This window comes from Rattus rattus, chromosome 8 (assembly GCF_011064425.1).
Source record: "Rattus rattus isolate New Zealand chromosome 8, Rrattus_CSIRO_v1, whole genome shotgun sequence".
In the NCBI taxonomy this organism is placed as follows: Eukaryota; Metazoa; Chordata; class Mammalia; order Rodentia; family Muridae; genus Rattus; species Rattus rattus.
Genome location: NC_046161.1, coordinates 31,048,448 through 31,062,733, shown reverse-complemented (window position 1 = coordinate 31,062,733; position 14,286 = coordinate 31,048,448). Strand labels below are relative to the sequence as shown.

General features: G+C 50.5%; 1 protein-coding gene across 1 annotated transcript; it reads left to right on the top strand.

The window, feature by feature from the left end:
- Positions 1–4,236: 4,236 nt before the first annotated feature.
- On the top strand, positions 4,237–13,393 carry Vsig10l2 (V-set and immunoglobulin domain containing 10 like 2). Its single transcript, XM_032909385.1, has 12 exons — positions 4,237–4,315; positions 5,340–5,690; positions 5,953–6,228; positions 7,773–8,048; positions 8,554–8,802; positions 9,350–9,610; positions 11,010–11,300; positions 11,628–11,924; positions 12,561–12,683; positions 12,931–12,955; positions 13,108–13,160; positions 13,296–13,393. The coding sequence occupies exons 1-12, from the start codon at positions 4,237–4,239 to the stop codon at positions 13,391–13,393; spliced, it is 2,379 nt and encodes a 792-aa protein (XP_032765276.1).
- Positions 13,394–14,286: the final 893 nt, after the last annotated feature.

Sequence of the window (14,286 nt, the reverse complement as noted above, 5' to 3'; positions counted from 1 at the left end):
GTGGTTGATCGGTGACCCCAGCTGGTCCTCTGCCCTCTTTTCCTTCTCTCCATTTTGAGCATAGCGAGGGCGTGCTGACTGTGCACCCTCTGACCCGCATCTTCTCCGGCTCCCCAACTCATCTCCTGCTGGTGTCCCCAAGGGCCCATGTTGGCCTCCAGGAGGTGCACATGGATAAGCTATCAACGTCCAGAAGCATCTGCTTCCTCTGCTCCAGCTGTCCCCAGTCTTCCACACTCTGCCTCTAAAGCCCTGATACTGAAGAGTCAAGTTCCAAAATGGCTACACCAGGCCGGAGAGCTGGGTTAAGGCACACAGCACAAAAGGCTGAGTCTGCAGTTGTCTCTAAGAGGCGGGGAGGTGAGGATAAGACAAGAGGCCGAAGGGCGAGAGTTACCTGACCCAGAGTTTAACAAGCAGCCAGTGTAGCTTTTGCCTGTGGCAGCACAGAGGTGGGAATAGGGAGGCAGTAGTAGGAAACCTGAGTGTCTGTGTCATTCACACTGCTACATGGTCAAGAGACACAAGAAAATGCTTGAAGAACCATGTCCTTTTAGATGTAAGAAGGTCTTCCCAGTCCTCCTCATGAGTTGGTTAAGGGCTCAAGATTTAAGAGTGCAATCATTTCCTAATGGTCAACACACATGACCTAACAGGAACAATAAACACCCTCCCAATGCATATAGCTGGAGGATTTTGAGTATTCCTAGCAGAAGAGAATTAACTCAGAAATTCTGCAGACCCCTGACTGGGCAGAGTGACCCATGGTGCAAGAGCAGACAGAGACAAACTGGAAAATACCCAGGCCTGGAGAGCTATATGGCACACAGAAAACAAAGGTGGAGAGAATTTGAGCATGATTAGAAAATGTGCCTGGCAGACTTCCTCACAGAGTTGTTGAGACACCTACCCCATCCATCTCTTCCTACCTTCAGTCTCCCAGGGAAAAACTAGTTCCCTTGGGTACCACAGCTTATCCATGCAAAGAATCACACGAACAGAGTCTTTATAACAAATCTTGTCCTGAGGGGCTAGCACGTGCCTCAGTGGTGAACACTTACCTCGGATGTGGAAGGCCCTGTGCCATCCCCAGCACAACAGTTTATATTAAAATAAACACACACATTTTATTGGTCCTATTTCCTTGGAGGAAACTGATGAATATCCCTCTTTTCCCAACTTTCTTTCCTAGGGTGTCCCTTATTTTAAAAATAAAGTGTGAACTGAGAAACGCACCTGAATCTTCTGTGATCTTGCTGCCCCTAGATAACAGAGAGGAATTGGGACTAATTTTGCAGGCAGCATAGAGTAACTTCTAGGGCAGGACAAACCCTTCTTACAGGTAGGAGCTTCCTGTAAAAATTTCCTAATTCATACTTTCTCAGTTCTTTTCTTTTTCTTTTTTTTTAAATTCGATTTTTTTATTTACATTTCAAATGTTATCCCCTTTCCTGGTTTCCCATCCATAAACCCTCATCCTATCCCCCAACTCCCCTCTTTTATGAGGGTGTTCCCTGACCTATCCACCCACTCCTTCCCACCTCCCTGCCCTGACATTCCCCTACACTGGGGGATCCAGCCTTGGCAGGACCAAGGGCTTCTCCTCCCATTGATGCCAAACAAGGCCATCCTCCGCTACATATGCAGCTGGAGCCGTGGATCTGTCCATGTGTACTCTTTGGGTAGTGGTTTAGGTCCCTAGGAGCTCTGGTTGGTTGGTATTATTGTTCTTAAGGGGTTGTATACTCCTTCAGCTCTTTCATGCCTTTCTCTAACTCCTCGAATAGGGACTCCATTCTTGGTTCAATGGTTGGCTCCTCTGTATTTGTCATGCTCTGGCAAAGCCTCTCAGGAGACAGCTATATCAGGCTCCTGTTAGCATGTACTTCTTGGCATCAGCAATATTGTCTGGGTTTGGTGTGGGTATGTGGACTGGATCCCCAAATGGGGCAATCTCTGGATGGTCTTTCCTTCAGTCTCTGCTCCAAACTTTGTCTCCATATTTCCTCCTGTGAATATTTTTGTTCCCCCCTTTTAAGAAGGACTGAAGCACTCATTTTTGTCATCCTTCTACTTGAGCTTTATGAGGCTGTGGATTGGATCTTGGGTAATTCTAGCTTTTGGGATACTATCCACTTATCAGTGAGTGCATACCACGTGTGGTCTTTTTTGGTTTTTTTTGTTTGTTTTGTTTTGTTTTTGGGGTGTGTGTGTGTGTGTGTCTGTGTGTGTGTGTGTGTGTGTGTGTGAGAGAGAGAGAGAGAGAGAGAGAGAGAGAGAGAGAGAGAGAGAGATTGGGTTACCTCACTCAGGGTGATATTTTCTAGTCCCATCCATTTGCCTATGAATTTCATGAAGTCATTGTTTTTGATAGCTGAGTAGTACTCCATTGTGTAGATGGACCACATTTTCTGTATCCATTCCTCTGTTGAAGGATATCTGGGTTATTTCCAGCTTCTGGCTATTATAAACAAGACTGCTATGAACATAGTGAAGCATGTGTCCTTGTTATACATTGGAGACTGGCTCAGTTCCACATGAGACAGGCTACCGAATACCTTGAGTGGAAGGCAATACAAGGTCCTCCACTACTCATCCTCAAAGCTCATCTAATTGTTTTTCTTTCTCCATTTTAGTTGCATGTTTGTGTTTATGTTTGCATTTGAGGGAGCACACATAGAGGGGACAATGCCTGTGTATATGGAGGCCCGAGCCTAATGTTAGGAGTAAGCCTCAATCACTCTTCCCACTTATTCAATGAAGAAGAATCCCTGTCAAATTCTGAGCTCATCTCATTAGCCAGCTTGCTCTGGGGATCTCCTGTCTCTGCCTTCTGAGGTTGGAATTATAGGTGGGCCACCCTGCCTATATGACATTTGTGAATCCAAACTCCAGTCCTCAGACTTGCATGGCAAGTGCTTCACCACTAAGCCATCTCTTCACCATCTAAGGAGGTTCTGAACGGTCCAACTTTGAGAAACATGGAGATCAAAACGAATGATCCTTAGGATCCGTCCTCACTACGTAGTCAGAATCTGAGTCTCAAGGACAACCTTCTCTTCTGTTCTCCATCTGAGCTGATGGAATTGGGGGCTCAAGACTCCAAGAGGGCATGGGAGACCTTGGCCATGGGTTGGGGAAGAGGGAGATAGACTCTGTCCTCAGGGCTACTGTCCGAAGGCAAAATGAAAAAAGGTCAAAGAGCATCTCTGAACCCAAGAAGAACCTGCCTAGGTTCTTTTACCTCGACAGCGATCCTGTCAGCAGAACTTGACACCAGGCATCAGATCTCCTGTGTCACTGGAGTCCAGGAATCTCACCCTCCCTTCAACCCTGCCAAAGAGGATGGAAAAATCTGACCCCATGTCAGACTGTCACTCAAAGACCATGAAGGCAACAGGATGTGATAGCAAATATCAAGATGAGGTATAAGAGAACTCTGGAGAAAATGCTGTTCTGCTGCAGCTCCAGATGCCACACTTCATCAGTTAAACCCGGTCAGGAGCACAAATGGTGCACCTACTGTATACTAGGCAAGGCTCACCTGTATATGTGTATGTGTTCCCATGTACAGATAGATGAGGGAATCATATCCAGCATAGAGTACATACCATTTTAAGGCTTTATGAACTACAGCCCTACCCAAGTCAAGACATAGGAAATTACCAAAATCCAAATGTTCACAACACACTAATGTAAATTTTCAGCAATGTTCACAATGTATCATAGCTTAGAGTGTAATTCCATTTATCTATGAAGTTACCAAAGTTCCGAGAAGTTAGAAACTTCTTGAAATCCCATACTCCTTCGCCTATGTTTGACTCCTCCGACTAAGCCTCTGCTCACAAAATGGCGGGAGGGGCACAACTCAGAAGGGATGAAGGTCGTTCATCAGTGTGTTGAACCTTAGTGCCTTCCCTTGGAACCTAATGTTGGGCAGGTGGCAGATCTTTAGGTTGGAGGCCTTATTCACCACCACGTTCTGTGAATATCATTCAGTTGGGTATACCCGTCCTCTCAGCTAGGCCTGTCCCTCCCTAACTCCGCCTTATGGATAGAGTGAATTATCAGGTAAATAATCCATGAGCTATCAGGCAGCGAGGGTAATAGGAGAGCAGGGGTATCAGGATGGCTGAGGTTGGCGACCTGAGTGTGATCCCCATCCTCCAGGATTCCTGTGCCCTGAAGAGAGGGCTTCGGGAGTTAGGCAGGAGCCTCAGATGCCCTGATGGGGCCATGGTGGGTCTGAGCGCCCATCACAGACCCAGCTGCCGGCTGCTCATACTCTTCTGCCTACTGCATCCAGGGGCCTCGGGTGAGTGACACTCAGACCTTCCTCCATCCCGCCTCACATCCCATTATTTCTTCCCTTTCTGCATTCACATAGTCATTTAATGGCATGCAGTCACGCCATCTATCTGCCAACATTTACTTAGCCTCACTAGCTCTAATACTTAATGTGCTGCTCTATTGTTAGTTGATAAATCAATGGAGTTGGGTGGACAGGTAAAAACTTCTCTCTTCCCCCTGGGTCACAGTAGGATTTGAGGAAGCTAGAGTCCCAGTCTGGAATCCTTACAGGGAAACCTCCAGACTCTGTGTAGCTCTCTTGTGTCCCCAGGATCGCCATGGTCATCCACCTAATCAGACTCACTGTAGGATGCTTGTTGAAGACAGTCTTGGTGATGGAGAGAGGAGTTGATGGTTAAGCAATCATGAGGAGATCACTTTGAATCTCAGAGTCCATGTAACAAACTAGGCATCCCTGCAAGCACCTGTTTCTCCTAGAGGGCTCTGAGGGATCCAATATCCTCTTCTGGTTTCTGCATGTGCATCCGAATACACACAAGTACACATATACTCAAACAGACACATGTGTACAGGTCCATACAAACGCATAGATAAATACAATGAATCTTTAAAACAAACAAACAAACAAACAAAAGACAGACTTCTGATCTCTGACCCCTTCTCAAACTTTGGAATTCCAACTCCCTAGTCTGAGGTGGTTTTTGGCAAATGATTGGATGGATGGATGGATGGATGGATGGATGGATGGATGGATGGATGGATGGATGGATGTGGGAGGCAGCAAGCAGGCAAGAGTGGAGAGGGGAGGCTCTGCTCCAGGATGCCCCTCTATGACAATTAAGCTCTCTTCAGTGCATCTAAATAGGGAGCCCCGCAGGCTCCTTCAGGGACTCTCTTGCCCACTAGCCACAGTAGTCCACTGGACTACCTGAGCCTACAGAATGCATAAAAGGCTCCAGGCTATGGGGTGGAATGCACCCTGGAATCTAGAGCAACACAGATATCATGCTTGTCTCTTGTGTTCCCAGACCAACCCTACCCAACCTTGAACACCCCTGGGGAAGAGGCTTCGTCTATCCAAGGAGTGCGGGGCAAATCTGTGGAGCTAGAGTGCAGAACTGGGCCTGCCCCGGTGGCAGTCCTCTGGAGCTTCGCTCCACTGGGTTCCCTGGTTCTCCGGCCTGTGGCAGTCACCAATGGAGGCTCTTCGAAGGTGGAGTCCTGGGCATTAGCTCTGGGGGTCGTGAGTCTGAGGAACAGCACCCTGGTGATAGAGGAGCTCCGAGAGGGTGCCTGTGGCCACTTCCTGTGCCAGACCTTGCTCATGTCAGGTGGCCAGGTCCACACCACCTACTCGTACCTCACGCTAACCGTGCTGGGTGAGGCACCAAGTCTGGTTGTCACCAGCCTTCGGCTAACCTGCTTCCTGTTTTCTATCTCTTTGCATGCATTTCCCATTCTCATTGCATGTGGTGAGCCCCAGATTTAAAGGGTGACTCCTGGAAGTGAGGAAACATAGGATTTGGAGGAAGGGATGTTCCAGATCAAGTGTCCAGACAATCCCATGGGCATCAGGGCAAGAGTCCCTGAACGCTGATTGGTCTATGTGGCAAACCAAAGGCTTCTCTGTCTTCTCATCAGTGCCTGTGTCTAAGCCTCGAGTGCAACTGAATGACCCGTCCCCAGTGGAAGGCGTCTCCGTGGTGGCCACTTGTGCTGTGAGGGAGGGCACAGAGCCATTGGCCTTCTCCTGGCACCATCATACACCCCAAGGCCCTGGAGAGGTCCTGGTGGGTCTTTCCCAACCAAGGCTCCAGCTAGATCCTGTCAACCGGACCCACCTAGGCTGGTACACGTGCAATGTGGGCAATGCAGTCAACGAGCTCAAGAGTGACGGAGCCTTCCTAGATGTCATCTGTGAGTTGGACTTGCCCCCCCCCAAGTTTGCCTCTGCTCCCATGCCTGATCTCCCCATATTTTTTCACAAGAGTCCTCCAGTCTTCCAGAGACTCCAAAAGGTGTGTAGTAGAGGATGTTTTCCTCATCGGGACCCAACATGTCTCTCATATCAAGGTTTTTAACCTTTGAAAGTCATGAATTCCCTTTCCTAGGAAAAGGAGTGTCTACTCGCATTCATGAGCTTACATACCACTTGGGGAGTGGCCTGAAAAGTTGGTCTTTATGTTGAGTATGTAAGGCTCTGACAGAGCAGCAGACCCCTTGGAGGATCAGGAGGAAGGGCCATAATGCAGAGAGGACAGCAAGCTGGTCCACAAGACAAGGCTGAGGGCACCTGTTAGAAATCAGAAGGTCAAGTCTGGAGGAGGAGAAGGCTGCTCCAGTGTCCAGACCGGTGGCCACATGTGTGTCTTTGGTCACTTGAGAATGTGGCCAATTTGAGCTCTATGAATAAGGGCAAAGCACACCCATGATTTTGAAAACTTCCTTGAAATAAGAAAATGCAAAACATCACAATAACTTTTAAATTCAGTAGCTGTTGAAATATTGTTTGGGATCTATTTGGATAACGTAAATACTGAAGTAAAAACCAGTGTGTGGTTTGGTTGAATTTGCTATTTTTACTAAGGTTGACTATCAGCAATTTAAATCCACACAGTGCCCCCCTGCACCTATAGAGCCATGGTGGTCTAGAGAGGTCTGCTTAGTTGCTCTTTTTTTTTTTTTTTCCAGTCTAGGTTGTCCTCATCGCATTGCCCAGGCTGGTCTTGAGTTCCTGATCCTCCTGCCTCTACCTCTTGATATTCAAGAATATGTTAGCCTGCCCAGGGGCCCCAAGGTTTTAAGGAGCAGGAACAGATGGCGCCCCCTTAGTCATAAACTAGGTCCTGGGGGATTACAGACTGAAAACATGGAGCAGTGATGTGAGCAGGAGATCTGGGGAAAGAGGTAGCAGCAGAAAGAAGGCAGGCAGAGACTTCCAAACCCTCTGGGACTTGGAGAGAATGTCAGGAGTGAAGAACCCAATTTTGGAGAACAGGAGAGGACAAGGCAGCTACTCAACGAAGTGAATACTACCACTGGCTGTAGGGTCTATGCCTAGAATATTGGCCTGCCATCGTTTCTTCCTTTCTGGAATCTGGAGTAGCCAACCATTCCTCAGGCAATCCCTCAGTCCCAGACACCTAGAGTAAGCTCCTCATTCGCCCTCTTTCTCCTCTGCCTAGTAGGGCCCCCGCTTCAGCCCAACCTTGCACTCCAAGCTCAGTTCTCACAACATGAGACTCTTGCCTCCAGCAGCCTTGCCCGCTCAATTCTGTACCATGCCTGAGACCCATCCTTCCCAGGCTCTGAGCAACTGGAGGAGACAGCACAGACAGGGCTTACAGACAGCCCGTGTGCACCATGCGCTCCTGGAATGGATGAAGAGAACCAGCAACAATAGCATGAGTGGATGAAAGGGCGAGGATGGAGTGATGTGATGAACCTTCCTTGCCCTCCAGATGGTCCAGACAAGCCTGTGATCACTGTGGAACCGCTGGGATTCTCTGAAGATGGGTTCTGGGCCAGCGAGAAGGAGGAGGTGACGCTGAGCTGCCTGGCTGCATCCAATCCACCTAGTCACTATGTGTGGTTCCGTGACAACTCTCAGATCCACACCGGGGCCACCTACATCATCGCCAGTGCTAGCCGCACCCACACGGGCCTGTACACCTGCCTGGCCCACAACAGACACCTCGATACCCACACCCAGACCACAGTCCAGCTCACCATCTACTGTGAGTGTTGGGTGGGGAGAGCATCCGAATCTGGAGTTTAGCCACACACGAGTCAGGCAGCCTCCAGCCGCCCTTGGGGAACCTAGGGTCAAAGCTGTTGGCTGTGGGGGAGAACTAGGGAAAGGCTAAGGGAGACCATGGGAAGAGGCTAGGAGACGGGAAGATCCTACTCTTCCCCAGTTCTTCCCAAAGTCATTGTCTCCATGTTCTCAAGACCTGGACTGAGGCACAGAGAGGGGTACTGCAATGCCAGAGAGGCCAGCTGCCCGGGGCAAAGATGAAAACCAAGGGCCTTTCATGGGGCCCTTGGAATCCTGCAGGAGCTCTGAACTGCCCTTAACCCTTTGTTCCTGGACCCAAAGGCTTAACATTTCTTTGCCAACCCCACTTGCCTATTCCCTCCTCCTTTGTCACCCCTGTTCTCCACACCCTGACCTGGGTCAGGCCTGCTGGGCACTGGCAAAGAACTCCTCTTCAGCTCCTTCTCACCCGCCTCTCTACCCAGATCCCCCTGAGGGGCAGCCCTCCTGCGCTGTGCTCCCCACCCTCGAGGGTGTGACCCTGCTGTGCGCCTGGCCTGGGGGTTTTCCAAATGCTCAACTCCACTGGGAAGGGCCCCAGGGGATTGGCCCAAGTGCCTCCAGCAATGTCACCTGGAGTTATACAGTCACCGGACTTCCAAATGGTAGCGTCTTCACCTGTATGGGACAGCACCCAACCTTGGCTATACCCATCTTCTGCAGGGTCACTCTCTGTAAGTAGACACAGGTACCACCCAGAATGCTGGTATCCTAGGCTGTGTGGGTACAAATCAGGGGACATCTAGAAGGTCCTGGGGTCTGAAATTAAGCTCTGACTCCCAGACATTTCAGGGAACAAGGAGATGGTGACATTTAGTTCTCAGCTTCCTGCCCATCATGGATTCAGCTCTTTTCAGTTTCTGCCCTGAGCCCTGGCCTGTGACATCCTCACACTCACATTCTGCTTCTGCCTATTATACGTTGATCTGGAAATAGACCTTCAGAGCTCTCTCGGCCAATGTTCTCTTCCAATGTATCTTCTTCTGTATACCCATGCCAAAGACAGAGTTCTAGTGGTTCTGTCTTCAAAGGGTCTATCTATAAGCTAATACTTCTTATAGAGAGCTGCTTAGTGTCTGTCCCCCACCTTTGTGCTGCCCATGGTCAGCCCTGGATAAGGGATGCAGACTGAGAGTGAGTGGAGAAGTAACTTAGGGGAGAGGTGGGCTTGTCAAGCCCTTCCCCTTCCCACGAAGCCACGTTGATCTTATTTCTTTCCAGGGGAACCTTCTGGGAGCCCTACTTGTTGGACCACAGCCACAGTAGGTGACCAGTTTATCATGCTGAGCTGTGAGTGGCCTGGAGGTGAACCTCCGGCAATGCTGAGCTGGCTGGACAGACAGCAGCAGTCACTGAGTAACCTGAGCCCTTCCCAGGCTGTCTACCTCCTGCAGGCTCAGAGCGAACTGGCAGGCAGAGAGTTCACTTGCCAGGGTTCTCACCCACTCAAGGCGCCTGGCTCCCACTGCCAGCTAAGGCTGGGTGAGCAGGACGCTAATCATGGTTCTGGGGTTTGGACAGGGGGAGCTCTTCAGAACTAGGGTTAGGGGCTCTGGTGGGCAGTTCTAGGCTGCAGAAGTGAGTCAAGAGAGACGGATTCACTTTCCAGGAGCTCAAACTATTTACTTGGTGTGTGTGTGTGTGTGTGTGTGTGTGTGTGTGTGTGTGTATGTGTGTACGCACGCACACGTGCTCATGCACGCACGCATGAATCCTTACCACTCTGTAGAAGTCTGAAACCTAGTAGGTGATTTTCCCCTTCCATGTGCATTCTGAGGACTCCATGTGAACCCAGGTTGTCAGGCTTGGTGGCAAGCTCCTCTACACAGAGGCATCTTACCAGCACTCCCCCACACCCCATTTAATCCATAAAATGAGAGAGGTTGGTTGAGGTCAGTGATGTCCAATAAAAATATAATATGAGCTAGATGTAATTTATTTAATTTAATATAGTTAAAATTCTTTCCCATGTAACAATGTTATTTATGAGTTATTTAACATTCTTTTCACCATCTTGAAAATGCAGCCATTTTATGATTGCCATGCATCTCAATGTGTCCTGGCCTTACTTCAAGTGCTCAGTGGTCATATGTGGCTGGTGGCTATGGTCTGTATTGGACATCACTGGGCAGTACTGAGTGGTGTGGGGACACTGGCTGCATGTCTCACTTTCTCGTTTGCAGAAGGGAGGTGCCTGACCATACTCTTGGCTTTCGATGTTTCAAGTAGCAAAGCTCTCTCTACCTGTGTCCCTTGCTTTATCTACAGTTTGATTCCTTCTTCTGTCTTCACCCACCCCCTTTCCAATCTATGAACAACTGAAAAGAAAAGAGTCCAATACAGAAAGGTTTAAGATTTCGGGAGAGCAAACAGGAGTTATCACACGCAACAGATCTCACAAAAGGATTTCCCACTTACTTTCCAAAGTCTTTGAGGCTAGCATACTTTGGGGGCTTTAAGGAGACCCTCAGCCCAAAATAGTTCCTTCCTGATTAATCAGTTTCAGAAATTCCATTGTAAAAAATTCACCTGACAGTCTGGGGCCTGTAGAGGCTGAGTGCCTTCTACGTCCTGCATTGTACCAGCAAGGAGATGGCAGGCCAGTACAGGAAGGAGGCCCCTGCTAGGTGCTGGTAGGGAAGTGAGTAAACACAACCCCTGCCTGAAGTAGGAGAGGCTGGGATGGGGAGGTGGGAGAACATTCAGGAACACTGCAATGACCAGCAGATCCTAGAGAAGACCACATCAGGAGTCTGAACAGGAGGGCTGAGTAGCCTAAGAAGAGCTGCCCTCTCTATTCACTCCCACCACCTTCCCAGCAGCGGTGGCCACCACCTTCTCAACAGCTGTTGACTCAGCCTTACCTTCTCTGTCTTTGCAGAAGTCCCACAGCTGACAGTGACTGAACCCCGAGTGTCAGTGCTGGAGGGAGAAGAGGCCTGGCTGGACTGTGCTCTCCAGCGGGGCACACCACCTGCTCAGCTCCTCTGGCTGGGACCCCAGCAACAGCAGTTGGAAGGGAGTACTTTTGGATTCACGCTACACCCTGAGGGTACCCACCTGCGCCTTCAAGTCCGAGATGCTGACCCAGCACACCACAGGGGCACTTACCAGTGTGTGGCCCGCAATGCCTTGGGCAACAGTAGCCAGAGTGTGCTGCTGGAGATCCTGAGTAAGTGTAAAGGATGTGTGTGCTCCCGTGGCAAGAGATGTAGGTGATCAATGGCTGCAGAGAGCTTCGCAGAAAGCTCTGAAAATTACCCTCTCCAAAATTTGGGCCCCTTCTAGAGCATGGCCCAGGTGAGTATGAATCTGTTGGAATCCAGGCACACAGAAGTCCTCATTCCCTCATTTTATCAATGAGAAAGTGGGGCTTAAAGATGCTCGGGGATACACACACCATCCCGTCTATCTCTCCTCTCTGCAAACTCTCTATCCACAGGGGAAAGCCATGTAACTGTTGCTAGGCAGACTGTCTGTGTCTCCATCTTCCCTCCAGGGTATCCAGCTCCTCCCAACGTCACCATCAGCCGACTGACCTACAGGCGACAGCGGAGAGAGGTGCAGCTGCAGTGGGCCATCTACGGCCCTGGCAACCTGACAGGCTTTCTGGTGCAGCAGAGGGCCAGTGTCCCCAGCTCAGAAGCCGGTGCTTGGGAGGTAGCAGCTAGTGACATTGAGCCGGAGAGCAGGGACCGGCATCTGGGGGGGTTGGACCCAGCGGTCCTTTATGCCTTCCGTATCTTGGCTATGAATCACCACACGGCAGGACATCCTTCAGAGGTGAAGACACCAGGTGCTGGGCTAGCTGCAGGGAAGAACTCACCTCCTCCCACCCCAGCCCCCAGAAAACTGAAACATGCCCCATGCTCCCCTCCACAGGGTACCATGCTCCAGCCCTTTGCCTTGTCCTTTAGCCTATCGTGCACGCGTCCTATCTGTCCTTTCCTACTGCTCTTTCCTGACTCTCCTAGGGCAGCTCAGGAGGCCCCAGGCACAGGAGCAGACCCCTAATCCAGTTTCAACCAGAAGGCACTGGAGAAGGAACGGGATGCTAAGGGTTTATGAGGAACCCATTCTGTGCCTCAGTCCTCCATCTCGGAATAGGAGGGCTCGGTGTCCTGTTGCTCCTTCTATTCCTTATTTTATGGTCTGGTTCCTTCAGCCCCAAGATTGCCAAAATAAGTAGTTTCCTTATGTATCTTCTGCCAGAAGTGGGGATTTGGCTGGGGGTGCAAACCGTCAGCACCAGGCAGCCAGAACACCTCTTACGATGGGAAAGAACTGAACTCCACATTCCCAGGGTCCCCCACCCACAGCAGGCAGCAGAGCCTTTGGGAGGCACAGGGCACCGTCTCTGCCCCCTGTGAGTCACTGTTGCCTACGTTCATTGATGGGGGTAGTTAATACCATCCGTGCTCTCACCTCCTAGTGGACCCTGCCTTCAGTGCCTACCCAGCTGTACTGGGTGCTGCAGGCACAGGAGCGGTGGTGGCATTGGCGACCTCTTTGTTGGTGTTCCAGTATGCTGCCCGGCACCCACACACTTTCCCCTGTGAGTGGGAATCTGAAAGGATGGGCTGTTTGACCCCGTAGGGTGGCCAAGTGTAGACCTACCTACAGGAGAAGCTAGACTCTTCCTTTGCTGTGATGTCATCCTCTGAGGGTCAAGACCCCAGCCAGCTTCAGGCATTGGGGCCATTCCCCTTAGACTCTGTATGGAGCCCACTAGGAAGGGGAGGGCCATTTTCCTGGGGTCCACACTGCACTGGTCAAGTAATGCCCTTTATTTCTTCTCACAGGCCTGAGGCGACTGCTTGTTCCTATGTGAGTGTGCAACTTATCTTCATGGGGTTCAGACTTTTCTTAATTGGGAAGGAAGGCTAGGAAGGTGCAGATGCCTAAAACATCCCTATCCCCCCTCTCTCTCCTTCCTCCCTCCCTCCCTCCCCTAACCTCTCCCACCTCTCCCACCTCAGGGAACACGAGCTGCAACAGAGGGCCTCCAGGGAAAGCACCGAGGCCCCAGCAGGTAGGCACCATCAGTGCCGATGACTACACAAGAGTCCACTGCTGGTTTCCATGCATGTCCCATGCATGTCAAGTGGTCTGAGAGCAGGCCCCACATCCCCACTTGCTCTTCTCTGTCCACTTATGTCCTTTCTAGGCACGGAAACAGCATCTATCACCTCAAGTCCAGACCCTGTACAAGAACCCACTGATGCTCCAGTAAATGTCACCATCACAGTGACTGCAACACCGTAAGGTCAGTAAAGGTGCAAGGCAGGCAGGGTGGAACGACTCCATCAGACTTTGGTCTTAAAACTTAAGGAGGCAATTCTCCCTTCCCCATCCAACACCCAGGTATCAACTACTTCCAATCCGACATCCAGACTCAAGAAGTGGTCCATGGCCCAGTTACAGTGCTCCCCATGACACAAGAAGCACTGGTCCAGCTTGTGGCAGATAGAGGAAAAACACACAACTGGATACAACAGGGAAGGCATCTGCGAGCAATTGAAAACAGCACAGGGAATGCTCTCTGGTACCAGGGAATTGAGAGCTGAGTTCTTTGCAGAAAGAGGGGGGGAGGGCACACTGGGTTGAATAACCCCTGACTCAATTACAGCTGATGTCTAGCAGAGCCATTTCAATTACAACTCCCGAGCTGGTTGCTTATTGGCGAGAAGAATCAGGTGCCTAGGTATGTGCTCCCTCTGCTCGAGTGCAGCTTGGGAACATCGCTGACCGTGCAGCGGTCAGACTCCCGGAATCTGTGCCAGCAGAGGTATTCAGCAACACTCCAGTCACCAGGCCTGGGGGAGTTGGCTGACAGAGAGCAGAGGCTGTTCCAAAATCACACTCTGACAGCTGCCAGTGCGAGTCTGAGATCTGGGCGAGGCACAAGTGAGCGCTTGTTTGGCTGACAGAGGGAGGGGAGTCAGAACTCAGAGCTGCTCTGCAGAGGACTCGGATGAGAAGAAACAGCCGCGGAGGCAAGGGGCTGATCTGCCAGCAGTGCAGAAAGTGGCGCCTGACGGGAGACAGAAAACTGGGAGAAACCTAAGACGCTTCTTTGGTTTCAGCTTTCCTCGCAGCCCTCAGGGCGGGGCCTCAGGGTTAAAAGTGGCTTATTTAAGTATGAGAAATGAAATACA